The sequence below is a fragment of the Nerophis ophidion genome, linkage group LG19 (assembly GCF_033978795.1).
Source record: "Nerophis ophidion isolate RoL-2023_Sa linkage group LG19, RoL_Noph_v1.0, whole genome shotgun sequence".
Taxonomy (NCBI): Eukaryota; Metazoa; Chordata; class Actinopteri; order Syngnathiformes; family Syngnathidae; genus Nerophis; species Nerophis ophidion.
In genome coordinates this window covers 13,629,278-13,642,605 of record NC_084629.1, presented here as the reverse complement: position 1 = coordinate 13,642,605, position 13,328 = coordinate 13,629,278, and the positions used below count along the sequence as shown (strand labels likewise).

At 41.6% G+C, this 13,328-nt stretch overlaps 1 protein-coding gene and 1 long non-coding RNA gene across 4 annotated transcripts in view; one reads left to right on the top strand and one right to left on the bottom strand.

The window, feature by feature from the left end:
* Positions 1-763: 763 nt before the first annotated feature.
* Positions 764-13,328, bottom strand: part of col4a2 (collagen, type IV, alpha 2) — a 138,766-nt gene continuing 126,201 nt past the window's right edge. For 2 of the 3 annotated variants that reach the window (XM_061879197.1, XM_061879195.1), the window contains 29 exons: positions 13,019-13,168; positions 12,865-12,936; positions 12,606-12,757; positions 12,457-12,529; positions 10,492-10,598; positions 10,232-10,415; positions 9,864-9,908; positions 9,554-9,628; positions 9,384-9,482; positions 9,073-9,294; positions 8,774-8,935; positions 8,529-8,699; positions 8,298-8,441; positions 8,099-8,224; positions 7,839-8,020; positions 7,707-7,770; positions 7,556-7,630; positions 7,360-7,467; positions 7,177-7,284; positions 7,018-7,089; positions 6,821-6,946; positions 6,611-6,727; positions 6,325-6,486; positions 6,118-6,216; positions 5,898-6,044; positions 4,934-5,050; positions 4,523-4,714; positions 4,159-4,445; positions 764-1,481 (listed from right to left, as the gene is read on the bottom strand). In XM_061879197.1, coding sequence (XP_061735181.1) covers positions 1,227-1,481; positions 4,159-4,445; positions 4,523-4,714; positions 4,934-5,050; positions 5,898-6,044; positions 6,118-6,216; positions 6,325-6,486; positions 6,611-6,727; positions 6,821-6,946; positions 7,018-7,089; positions 7,177-7,284; positions 7,360-7,467; positions 7,556-7,630; positions 7,707-7,770; positions 7,839-8,020; positions 8,099-8,224; positions 8,298-8,441; positions 8,529-8,699; positions 8,774-8,935; positions 9,073-9,294; positions 9,384-9,482; positions 9,554-9,628; positions 9,864-9,908; positions 10,232-10,415; positions 10,492-10,598; positions 12,457-12,529; positions 12,606-12,757; positions 12,865-12,936; positions 13,019-13,168 — 3,893 coding nt within the window. In that variant the 3' untranslated portion in view covers positions 764-1,226. The remainder of the gene's footprint in view (positions 1,482-4,158; positions 4,446-4,522; positions 4,715-4,933; positions 5,051-5,897; positions 6,045-6,117; positions 6,217-6,324; positions 6,487-6,610; positions 6,728-6,820; positions 6,947-7,017; positions 7,090-7,176; positions 7,285-7,359; positions 7,468-7,555; positions 7,631-7,706; positions 7,771-7,838; positions 8,021-8,098; positions 8,225-8,297; positions 8,442-8,528; positions 8,700-8,773; positions 8,936-9,072; positions 9,295-9,383; positions 9,483-9,553; positions 9,629-9,863; positions 9,909-10,231; positions 10,416-10,491; positions 10,599-12,456; positions 12,530-12,605; positions 12,758-12,864; positions 12,937-13,018; positions 13,169-13,328) is intronic. The other variant, XM_061879198.1, reaches the window with a different exon arrangement.
* Positions 4,770-13,328, top strand: part of LOC133537989 (uncharacterized) — a 31,359-nt gene continuing 22,800 nt past the window's right edge. The window contains exon 1 of the long non-coding RNA XR_009802909.1: positions 4,770-5,072. This is a non-coding gene — a long non-coding RNA (uncharacterized LOC133537989). The remainder of the gene's footprint in view (positions 5,073-13,328) is intronic.

Here is a 13,328-nt window from a genome sequence, read left to right as displayed (position 1 = left end):
GGAAAAAGTATGTTTTGTTGATTTCTACCTATAAGCTATTGCAAGCGTGTAAGACAGAGGATGTTTTGGTTGGATTTTACGTTGTTCATTGTGACTATTACTCAAGTTGGGGAGGCCCATAACCCCATTTTTTGCTAACAATTTAAAGCAGTGGTCCCCAACCACCAGGCTCGATTGGTACTGGGCCGCAGAATAATTTTTTATATATATATATATTTTTTATTAAATCAACATAAAAAACACAAGCTACACTTACAATTAGTGCAGCAACCCAAAAAAACCCTCCCTTTTTCATGACAATTTTTTTTTTTTTTTTAATTAAAAAAAAATCATCACCCCCCCATGGGACAAATTATCAAGTGTTGACCGGTCCACAGCTACAAAAAGGTTGGGGACCACTGCTTTAAAGCACAACAACTAACCGGTAGAACGGTCATATCATGAAAAACTGGTAAGCCGAGTTACCACTTTTGCTGTATTCAGGTAGACAAGCTCTGTCTTGATGGGTAGATGAAGTATGGTTGGTTAGTTTGTGTAAAAAAAAAAAAAAGTAAAACCACGGATTATACTGTACATTTTGTTCTCCCGACTCACTCTGAATACAAATCAACTCATCCAGGGGAACAAAAACACCATCTTCTATTCGGTTTGACTGACTTGTGTGTGATTATTTGCCCAAAACGAACCAAACACCCTCGTTTGAAATAAAAACAACCCAGATCAAACCATTTTGGACTTTGAAATGAAGGTTGTTTACACCGCGTGTGCACCTGGTAGTTTAATCATTTGTGGATTGGTCAAATTTAACGGGGGGGGGAAATACAATTCCAATGAACAGGGAAATGGTCAGGTTCAGTCGGATACTTCCAAAAAAGAGAATCAGTGCATGAACATGGAAGATGACGCTGGCTATAACTCATACTAGAAGTGCATGTAACATGGGCGATAAAATAATAATGACGTATTAATAAGCAACGATAGTGCGGAGTTAGTGGCTTTAAGACTCACAAGCATGTTTGCTGGAAGAAGTAGTGAACAGTCTGAGGTAATAATAAGTTAAAAAAGTAAGCACCATACCAGACACATCAAACATATAAAACACAACCGTAACGTCGCTGGCTTCATTATGGCATCTCAAGGCACCAAACAAAGTCTTTGCATGCACGAGTGGCGTCAGATCCATTGCTTTATGACAAAAAAATAAAGCGAGAAGAAGGTTTCCTTTTTCACAAGTTCTTCATGCAGACCTGGCAGCGGCTGATGCGCGACAGGAGCTGGCCCGCTTTGAGCGTCTCTGATGCCGGCTGGGTGTGGAAGGACTGGTCTATGGAGGTCAGCCAGAAGCTGTGCTTGTTGGCGAAGTAGTGACACGTGCCTTTGGCCCCGTTGCACTCGATGAACGGCGACGTGCGGAAGTCCTCCAGGCAGGAACCCGGCGACGACAGGGACTGACCGCCGCCCTCATTTCCTGCCGCCGTGTGCTGCGGGAATAAGAGGTCAAGTCGTTTGTGTCGTTATTTGTCGTGTCGTTACCAGTTGTGACAGCGGGGGGCGCTGTTATGGGAGCAGATGCTGCATAGTTCCTCAAATAATGCCTCATTGATAGACAACACCACACCTCAAATCAACACTTTTTCAATCTTTCAGGAAAAGATACCAAATGTTGCCGTTTGGGGTTGTGATGACCTCTATGACCGCCATGTGGTGCCGAAGATGTAAATATAATTATTAATTGGAAAGATAGATGGAATAATATATTAAATGTGTGTCACATACTTATTATTATATGTTCAATTACATTATATTACAATTATATGTAATATTATGACAATGCTTACATATTATTTCAGGGTTTCCCACACATTCATTTATTTGTGGCGGCCCGCCACGAAAGAATTACGGCCGCCACAAATAAAAAACTTTTTATTTTTATTTTGTGGGTTCTTCCGAGGATGTTGTAGTCGTAATGATTCGTGCAGTCCTTTGAGACATTTGTGATTTGGGGCTATATAAATAAACATTGATTGATTGATTGATTATTTAAAAAATATATATATATTTATTTATTTGTTTTTTCCGGCTTTTGACTCGCTCGACTGCTCATAAAAGCAATGGGACTCTGTCTGTGAATGGAGCTTGTAGTTACATATTATATAAATATGTAAATGTCATATAATTATGTATATAAATATGTACATAAAGTGTTGTAATTATATTCCAACTCCGCTTTCATCTTGGTCATCGCTGCCGCTGCCTCCCCTGCCCCCCTTCCCCCCGCCGCCCGACCACACCACCACAAATAGATGCCTGAACACTGTATTTATTTCAGTTGTAAAATATATATTATGTATTAATATAATTATATAATTATACATGTATTTATATATTTAACAGTTTTTTTTATTTGTGCTTTATTTGTATTTATTAATTCATCCAACTAATTATCTCGTGAGCTATTTTTTCTCTCATTTTTTTTTCATTTATTAACGTATTTGTTTTTACACGCTTTTTGTATATTCACTTATTTTAATAAGTTATTTTTATTAATTTATTTATCCAACTACTTATTTAGTGAACTATTTTTCTTTTTGTTTTTTTGTTAATTCATTTAGGTATTTGTATTTACACATTTATTTGTGTATTTACTCATTTAGGGAATTATTTTTATTTATTGATGTATTTATTTACTTATCAAGCTACTTATTTATAATGAGTTAGTTTTTTTTGTATGTGTATTTACTTACTTACTTCATTTTTTTTTCTTTATTTCTGTCTTTCTTTTTCTGCAGCAAAAGCTGGGAAACATTGACTCCGAAAAGTTGGAATATTTTAATAATATTTATAGTGCGAAAGTGTTTATTATATATTATTTTAAAAACCTTAAATTAAATATATATTCATCCATTCATCCATCTTTTACCGCTTGTCCCGTTCAGGGTCGCGGGGGATGCTGGAGCCTATCTCAGTATATAAATAAATATATATATATATATGTGTATATATTTATACATAAATACATACAGTGGGGCAAAAAAGTATTTAGTCAGCCACCGATTGTGCAAGTTCTCCCACTTAAAATGATGACAGAGGTCTGTAATTTTCATCATAGGTACACTTCAACTGTGAGAGACAGAATGTGGAAAAAAAATCCAGGAATTCACATTGTAGGAATTTTAAATAATTTATCTGTAAATTATGGTAGAAATTAAGTATTTGGTCAACCATTCAAAGCTCTCACTGGTGGAAGGAGGTTTTGGCTCAAAATCTCACAATACATGGCCCCATTCATTCTTTCCTTAACACGGATCAATCGTCCTGTCCCCTTAGCAGAAAAACAGCCCCAAAGCATGATGTTTCCACCCCCATGCTTCACAGTAGGTTTAATGTTCTTGGGATGCAACTCAGTATTCTTCTTCCTCCAAACACGACGAGTTGAGTTTATACCAAAATGGATACATGGATAATACAGCAGAAGATTGGTAGAATGTCATGTGGTCAGATGAAACCAAAATAGAACTTTTTGGTATAAACTCAACTTGTTGTGTTTGGAGGAAGAAGAAAACTGAGTTGCATCCCAAGAACACCACACCTACTGTGAAGCATGGGGGTGGAAACATCATGCTTTGGGGCTGTTTTTCTGCTAAGGGGACAGGACGATTGATCCGTGTTAAGGAAAGAATGAATGGGGCCATGTATCGTGAGATTTTAAGCCAAAACCTCATTCCATCAGTGAGAGCTATGAATGTTTGACCAAATACTTATTTTCCACCATGATTTACAAATAAATGATTTAAAATTCCTACAATGTGAATTCCTGAATTCACATTCTGTCTCACAGTTGAAGTGCACCTATGATGAAAATTACAGACCTCTGTCATCATTTTAAGTAGGAGAACTTGCACAATCGGTGGTTGACTAAATACTTTTTGGCCCCACTGTATATGTTGATTAATTATATAATTTATTTTAGAAATTTTGTGATATTTAATTGGTTTTGTAATTCACATTTTTAATTATTTTTAAATGGTTTTGAACATAAAAAGGCCTCACTCTAATAAACGCCCCACCCCTAATAGCCGCTTGCTGCCTTCACTATTGGCCACTATGAAAGGAAATAGATCATGCGCGTGTACTTAATGAAATGTCCACACTCCTCACCATCAGGAAGGAGTAGCCAATCCAGAGGCTGCGCCATCCCGCGGGGCACTGCGGGATGTTGATGTCCTGGCTGTGGATGGCGATGGCGACCGACGGCGCCTCGCACACTGAGCAGCGGCTGATGTACGGTTTGATGTCGCCCTCCTCCACGGGCATCATGGGAAGCGGGGCGGTGGTGGACAGCCAGTAGGACTTGTCGTTCCTGCTGGCGTAGTAACAGAGGTCTCCCGGGTTGCAGTAGAGGAAAGGCATGGTGCTGAAACGTGGGAGGCACGAGCCGGCCAAGCCTGAAGAGAACAACACCAGGTCATTTATGATGATTTCAAAAAATACCTTTTACATCCTAATAATTCCCAATGCTGACCTAGATCCTGATTATGAGCCTTTTCCTGTCCCTCCAGGTACAGGAGACTGTATCCCCCCCATAATTTAGACATCCCCACTGGGCACATGGGGGTCTGCTCGGACTGACTGTGTTTGACCAGTAAGTAGCCCACGCTGACACTACGACCAGGCATGCCGGGCAATCCTGGGATGCCTGCTTTGCCAAAGTGACCTGCAAACAAGCAAACATCAACTATTACTATGACAAACAGTAAGCGATAATTTTGTATAAACATGACAATGAAATGAGTCTAATTCACTAAACAACAATGATACTCCTTGTAAATAAGTATTTTCCCTGCCCAAACCTGCATCCAATGTTTCTAATCCTTTAATCTAAGGTTGTTAGCACACATCCTCCTGTAAGCAAGAGTCAGTCAGACACACGTACCTTCCATGCCTTGCAGACCAGCATGGCCCACCTGACCTTGCTCGCCACGGAATCCGGGCGTTCCCGGTCTGCCACCGATTCCGGGCATGCCCTTCTGCCCCTGGGGCCCAAAAAAACCTAAAGGGAGAAAGAAGATACAGTATGTCACAGCTGCAGTTTGGGGATTGACTTATGTATTTATTTAGTCTTTTAACAATTTATTTCGGTACTTATGTACTGTATTTATCTACTATTTGAGTGAGTGTTTTTTTATGTATTTGTTCACTTAGTTATGTATCAATTTAGTTTAATATTTTATTAATTTACTTAGATATTGACTTATTTCTTTCTTTTGTGTATTTATTTAATCAGTACGTTTTAAGGTATCTGTTGAGTTTTTTTTTTTAATTATTTTCTTTATTTTTATTCAGTTTTTTGTATTAATGTATTTCGTTATTAGTTTATTTATTTATTTACTTGTTTAGCAAGTTTTACATAATTAGTGAGTTTTTTTCTTTCTTTCTTTCTTTCTTTTTTTGTGTATTTACTTATTTAGTAAATTATTCCTTATTTAGTTAGGTATCTATTTAGTTTTTACTTGTTTTAATATATTTAGGTATTTATTTATTTATCTTTTTGCTTATTGATTTAATTACTAAGTTCTTTTTTTGATTTATTTACCTTTTTACTAATTTATTGAGTTATCTTTATGTATCTATTTAGTTTTTACTTGTTTTAATATATTTAGGTATTTATTTATTTATCTTTTTGCTTATTGATTTAATTACTAAGTTATTTTTTTGATGTATTTACTTTTTTACTAATTTATTGAGTTATCTTTATTTATTTCCTTTTTTTCTATCATGTGTATTTACATATTTAGTGAGTTTTATTTATTTTGTTATCCATCTATCTGTCCACTAAATTAGCAAGTTGTTTATTTTTATTTATTTATTCATTTAAATGAATTTGAACAAAAACAGACCAGCATCCCCAGGGGGTCCTCGTGGTCCTGGTTCCCCTTGGATGCCTTTCGGCCCCTGGATGCCCTGTGGTCCTGGAGGCCCCCTCTCTCCTGGGAGTGTAATAGGCAGTGGAGCTAATCCCTGGTTTCCTGGTAACCCACGGAAACCTGCCAACAGGCCGAGTAGATCATGTAAAAACTGTTCTTGACCTACTTGGGAACCCAATCAATAAAGTCAAACCTGGAGGTCCAGCGTCTCCCTCAGGTCCAGTTGGGCCCCTCTCGCCTTTGACCCCAATCGTACCAGGAATCCCCATTGAGCCTTGTTCTCCTTTGTCACCTGGAAGAAAAATATTCCTACAGAAATACTGTACATAGTAGTAGATAACCAGAATGTAGCCCACTGGGCATATTCCCATTGTAAATGTACAGTTTACAGTATGCATACCTTTCTTCCCAGATATCCCAGTCTGTCCTCTATATCCGGGTGTACCTTGGTCCCCATTGAACCCTTTTCTGCCGGGGACTCCGGGAAACCCGAGTATTCCCACTACACCCTTTTTTCCAGGGGCAGCATCAATACCAGGAAAACCTCTGGGCCCAGGGAGACCTAGGAAACAACATTTGCGAGTCAGAGCACAAAACCCGGTTAAACTCTTCATTTGGAATTAGATCTTTGTGCGAGGATTTTCATCAGAATACTTGAACAGCAATAGTAGTAATAGTTGTCTAACCTTGATAACCTTTAGTCCCCTGAAAGCCCTTATCCCCAGCAGTTCCTGGTCTGTCTGTTTTCCCATCTGGTCCTACAGGCCCACGGAAGCCTGATGGTCCCGGATGACCTTGGTCACCTGAACAGATCCAACATAGGAACAGTCTTAGCATCATCCCAATTCCTTATCACTTTAAACATTCATCAACTTGGAGTTCAGAGAGTGTCTTACCAAAGTCTCCTTGAAATCCTTTCAAACCTGTGACACCTGGCAAACCTGCCTGAGTGTTGGGTTTTCCGCCCTCCCCTTTTTCTCCCTTGGTCCCGGGGTGGCCAGCTGGTCCAATGATATCCAAACCTGGCAACAACAGAATCGCTCATTACCTAGCCAGAAACTGAACATTAACTGAAATTACAAAAATGAAGTACCTGGGATTCCGAGGACACCCTTTTGTCCTTTCAATCCATCTAATCCATAAAGACCAACCAGACCAGGGAAGCCTGCATACAATTGCACATAAATTACAACTTTAACAAACCACAAGACCATTATCCACAGAAAGAAATATATTGAATTAATCTTTTTACCTTTGGTTCCTGGAAAGCCAGGTAAACCTGAGGACCCTTCTTTTCCAGGTGGTCCAGGAAAACCCTTCTGCCCTTGATTACCTGGAGTACCTTTCTGCCCATCCGAGCCTGAAATTTGTAGAGTAGCAATTGCAATATAAGTTCTGTATAAGACTAATATATCCTGTCATGTGAACACCCTACCTGGATATCCTACATCGCCGGCATCACCTGGAAGTCCCCTTTTTCCTTCGATACCATGAAAACCAGGAACACCCCTCTCTCCAGGCACTCCAGTTAATCCTTTCTCACCTTTTTGGGTTGAAATCAAAACATTTCAAGCATTAGCAAGCCTCTGCATCGCTAATAGGCACTAAAGTGAAACATTACTTTATCTTACCTGGGCCGCCTACGGAACCAACTTCTCCTCTCAGTCCAGTTGCTCCTGGGATGTCGATGCGAGGACCCCTGGTACCTTTAAATCAGAGTATTTAAGAATGCCAAACTATTTGCCAACCAGTATTACAATTTTGATTCTGTCTGGTTTGTACCTTTGATTCCCTTCCTGCCCTTATCTCCTGATGCACCGTAAGCACCAGGGCTTCCTTTGATGCCCTAGAGACAAGAACAAAAAAGGTAAATTAACTCCATAAATGACAGGGCAAGTGATTCCAAAGACTCACCTTATTACCAGTCATCCCCACAAAGCCAGAAATTCCTTGTGTTCCGGTAGGACCCGGCATTCCCTTTAACCCCGATAACCCCTGTGCACCAGGATCCCCATGAGAACCTTTTTCATGACCGGGATCCCCAGGGAATCCATGGCCTCCCTCAAGGCCTGGAACACCAGGTAAACCCTTCAAGCCTGTGGAAAGCAGTTGTCACATGTGAGAAAGCGAAAAGACACGGGAGGGTTTTAAGTCATGGCAGTCAGCCGAATAACCTCTTGGGCCAGTGAAGCCTTGATTTCCTTGTTTTCCACGATCCCCCTTAATGCCTTTCATATCGACAATCAACTTTGCAGGGATTTCTGGCTTCTCCCCGGGTGGACCCCTTAAACCACGATCACCTGCAATCCAATGTTGAGAGTTAGGGAGAAAGTATTTCTAATACCTACAAATATGAAAAGACGAGTCTTGCACCTTTTTCTCCACTTTGACCGGGCATTCCTTTAGGGCCTATTTGGCCAGGTAGTCCAGTGTCACCTTTGACCCCACTGAATCCTTTTATACCTGTATTACCCTTGACCCCTGAAAAGCCCGACATGCCAGGAGACCCTTTATATCCTGGAAAACAGGGAACCATTGTCATGACCAAATTGCTTGAACCGTCGACTTTTGGGTTGGAATATATTGCGGAATTGTGGAACCTACCTTTCATTCCTAGAGCTCCTGGTCGTCCATCAAGTCCCGGCTGTCCTATGTTACCCGGTGAGCCATTCTCTCCAGGAACACCATCATTACCTGGCTCCCCTGGGAACCCTGACACTCCAAATGGACCTGGAGGACCTGGGTTTCCCTCTGTTCCCCTTTCTCCAGTTAAGCCTAGAGTCCAAGAAGGGATTTAAATAATAACAAGGTATTCTCTAAGAACTATACAATATTGGATAGGGAGTCACCTGGTTGTCCAATGGCACCCGGCAGCCCTGGTGAACCAGCTTTGCCAAAATCTCCAGGGTATCCATAAGTACCTGGTGGCCCAGAACTTCCTTGTACCCCCCGTGGGCCTGCAGGGCCAATGATGCCTTTGGAACCAATCATACCAGGCATTCCCCCCATTCCTGTGGCAACAGAACAATTTAAATAAGACTCCTTAAATACGGTGGAACCTCCAAAGTCGAACACCTCTGAGGTGGTTTAATTAGTTAGAGCATCCGAGTTTTGTGTTCGACCTAAAATGATTCAAAATGGTGTTCACCTGGATAGCCCGGCTCGCCTTGATCTCCGGCATGACCTTTATTTCCTTGCAGCCCATACAATCCTGGGTCACCAGGCGGTCCTGGTGCTGCACCCAAGATTTCACCATGAAATCCTTTGTCGCCAGGTGCTCCGTTGCGTCCGGCCAGCCCAGGAACGCCTGGAGCTCCAACTGACCCCTTTCTCCCGGGTAAGCCCAAATCACCACGGGGGCCAGTAAAACCTGTCATTGGAGATGATCCAGTTCAATAAATCAAGATCAAAAGTTTATTGAGCTTTGTAAAGAGATTCGTTTCTATGACGCAGTCTTGCCTGGCGGTCCCGGACGGCCACCTGGGCCATAGTCTCCTACTTCTCCTTTCTCTCCCTTTGGGCCAAATGCACCTGGAATACCCTTTTCACCTGGAAGACCTGGTGATTTATTAAGTAAGGACATGGTAAGTCCAACATGCTTTAAAGCAAGACACTTCGCTGCTTCTTACCTTGGAGACCAGGTAACCCTCTCGGACCAGTAAAACCAGGCAGTCCAGGTGGTCCTTGGAAAGTGTCGCAAGGACCTAAGAACAACAAATTAATGCTCATTTCATGGTTATATGTAGACTTAATTATACCAAAATTGAGGTGACTTTGTCTGGTGCCCAGCGTGAATTCTATACTATGAGATTCTTGTATTATTACAATAGCTACTTTCATTTGCTGTACATGTAAAAAAAAAATAGCAGTCATGCACATGGGGGCAAAGCACAACAAAGCTGTTGCTTAGAGAGTTGTAAATATCATTATACCCGCTACCTGTCACATCCCACTGTCCTCCATCTCCTGTTGGACTACAGCCGCCTTTCAGTTGTAAACAAGAGAGAAGGAGAGAGCATTCGGTACAAGATATTATTCAAAAAGCACAAGCATTATTGCAAACAAGCTTTGGCCGAGCTGGTTTGATTGCTGCAGGCCCTGCAACAACTGGAAGCAAAGAAGGACAAGTAATGGTACAATGGCAAGATATACTTCATGCGTCCACATTTTTACTTGACAAGCCAATCATACGCTTTTCAGTTCAAATGAAAAGTGTACATATGAGCATTAAGTAGTTAAACTGAAACAGTTAAAGGAAAGCCTTGAAGGACCCACATTGTAGTATTCTTCTCAGATGCCTATTTTACCTGGTCTGCCAGGTGTTCCAGGAACTCCAGGGAAACCGTTTTGGCCAGCATCGCCGGGTAAACCAGGCTGCCCTTTGAGACCCTCCAGGTCTGGACCTGGCTCTCCTCTCAGTCCAGGCGCACCAGGTCGACCAGGTTGACCGGCAAAACCTTTGTCTCCGCGCTCTCCTTTGGAATCGTTTCCCTGTTGAAATGAAAGCAATGACAATTAAAGCCAATTTTATTAATAATACATGACTGAGGACCAGTCCTGGACTCACTGGAAGGCCTCGATTACCAGGGAAACCGGGCCGACCAACAAGGCCTGGAGCCCCTGGAGATCCTGGTTCACCATCTCGGCCTAAAATCCCAGCGTCTCCCGGATATCCTGTGGGCATTACAAAGGAACATTAACGCTGAAGTGGAATGGATTGTGTTTTAATGTAATGGAGGCAACCATTACTTTGTTGTGACCGGCGGAGGCGCTGATATTTGAGTCCCAGCTAATTTGTTGTTTTAAAGAAAGTACAAAGCCTATTTCCATATGAGTTGGGAAATTGTGTTGGATGTAAATATAAACGGAATACAATGATTTGCAAATCCTTTTCAACCCATATTCAATTGAATGCACTACAAAGACAAGATATTGGATGTTCAAACTCATAAACTTTATTTTTTTTTGCAAATAATAACTAACTTAGAATTTCATGGCTGCAACACGTGCCAAAGTAGTTGGGAAAGGGCATGTTCACCACTGTGTTAAATCACCTTTTCTTTTAACAACACTCAATAAACGTTTGGAAACTGGGGAAACTAATTGTTGAAGCTTCGAAAGTGGAATTCTTTCCCATTCTTATTTTATGTAGAGCTTCAGTCGTTCAACATTTCGGGGTCTCCGCTGTCGTATTTTACGCTTCATAATGCGCCACACATTTTCGATGGGAGGCAGGTCTGGACTGCCGGCGGGCCAGGAAAGTACCCGCACTCTTTTTTTACAAAGCCACGCTGTTGTAACACATGCTGAATGTGGCTTGACATTGTCTTGCTGAAATAAGGAGGGGCGTCCCTGAAAAAGACGGCGCTTAGATGGCCACATATGTTGTTCCAAAACCTGTATGTACCTTTCGGCATTAATGGTGCCTTCACAGATGTGTAAGTTACCCATGCCTTGGGCACTAATGCACCCCCATACCATCACAGATGCTGGCTTTTGAAGCTCTGCGTCGATAACAGTCTGGATGGTTTGCTTCCCCTTTGTTCCGGATGACACGATGTCGAATAATTTCCAAAAACAATTTGAAATGTGGACTCGTCAGACCACAGAACACTTTTCCACTTTGCATCAGTCCATCTTAGATGTACTGACGGCGTTTCTGGATGTTGTTGATGAATGGCTTTCGCTTTGCATAGTAGAGCTTTGACTTGCACTAACAGATGTAGCGACCAACTGTATTTAGTGACAGTGGTTTTCTGAAGTGTGCCTGAGCCCACGTGGTGATATCCTTTAGAGATTGATGCCGGTTTTTGATACATGGTCTGAGGGATCGAAGGTCACGATCATTCAATGTTGGTTTCCGGCCATGCCGCTTACGTGAAGTAATTTCTCCAGATTCTCTGAACATTTTGATGATATCATGGACCGTAGATGTTGAAATCCCTAAATTTCTTTCAATTGTACTTTGAGAAACATTGTTCTTAAACTGTTTGACTATTTGCTCACGCAGTTGTGGACAAAGGGGTGTACCTTGCCCATTTTTTGGGAAGCTGTTTTTATACCCAATCATGGCACCCACCTGTTCCCAATTAGCCTGCATACCTGTAGGATTTCCAAATAAGTGTTTGATGAGCATTCCTAAACTTTATTAGTATTTATTTCCACCTTTCCCAACTTCTTTGTCAGGTATTGCTGGCATCAAATTCTAAAAAAAATGTTTATCAGTTTGAACATCAAATATGTTGTCTTTGTAGCATATTCAACTGAATATGGGTTGAAAATGATTTGTAAATCATTGTATTCCGTTTATATTTACATCCAACACAATTTCCCAACTCATATGGAAACAGGGTTTGTACAACTTGATGTCAGCTATGGAATTTCAAGCTCCCGGCAGAATTTATCTCCTTAATACATTACTGGGATTGAAACGGGAGTTCAGAACATTCAGAGGAAGATTCTACAACAAGTGCACATCAATGTGCATGAGCATAGTGCAATACGCCCATATGATTGTGCACAGATATCCCACCTTTCTGAGTTGCCACCGCTGTGTCTCCTTTTCTGCCTTTTGGACCTGGCTCACCAGGGACTCCTCGAGTTCCCTGCAGGAAAACATCAACGGTGAACAAAGAAATTAAACGTTTCAAACTTCAGGTGATCATGTTAGATTTTTCTTACTGAGAATCCGTCCAATCCTTGGGGACCCGGGTCTCCAACATCACCCTCTGGACCAAACTCGCCGGTCATTCCAACATCTCCAGTGTCACCCACGAGGCCAGGGGGTCCGGTTGGGGAGTTGTTGACGATGCATTCGCATAGTCCGTGATCACCTAAACGCGCACACATTTGCAAATCAACCAAACACTTCAGCGACAAAACAGTAGTTGATTAAATAAACATCACCAGTACTAATTAGCCAAAACTATAACAGCAGCACCTTTCACTCCCTTGAAGCCCGCATTTCCGGGCCTTCCTCTAGCTCCAGAAGACCCCTTGAAGAACTCTTGCCCTTGAGACATCAAGGAACACCATCAGGCAATCAAATTTCTTATGAAGTATCGCCACACATTGACAGTGGCTCCTATACTCACATGATCCTTTGGGACCTGGAGGCCCCCTGGAACCTGGTCGACCAGGGAGACCCTTCGATCCTGCATTGACAGCGGAACGTCCGGGTTCACCATGTTGGCCCTTTTCCCCCGGCTCACCCTTCTTTCCAAATGGTCCGGCGAAATCAAACACTGACGAACAAGGCAAAAATTAAACAATTATTTAAACTTTTGATCCTCTTTGGGAGTGTCCTGATACAACTTTTTATCTTCCGATACATTACTAAAGCCTTTGAGTCCTGACCATTACTAATATTGATCGGCTACGATATCAGCACGGATCAACAAATAC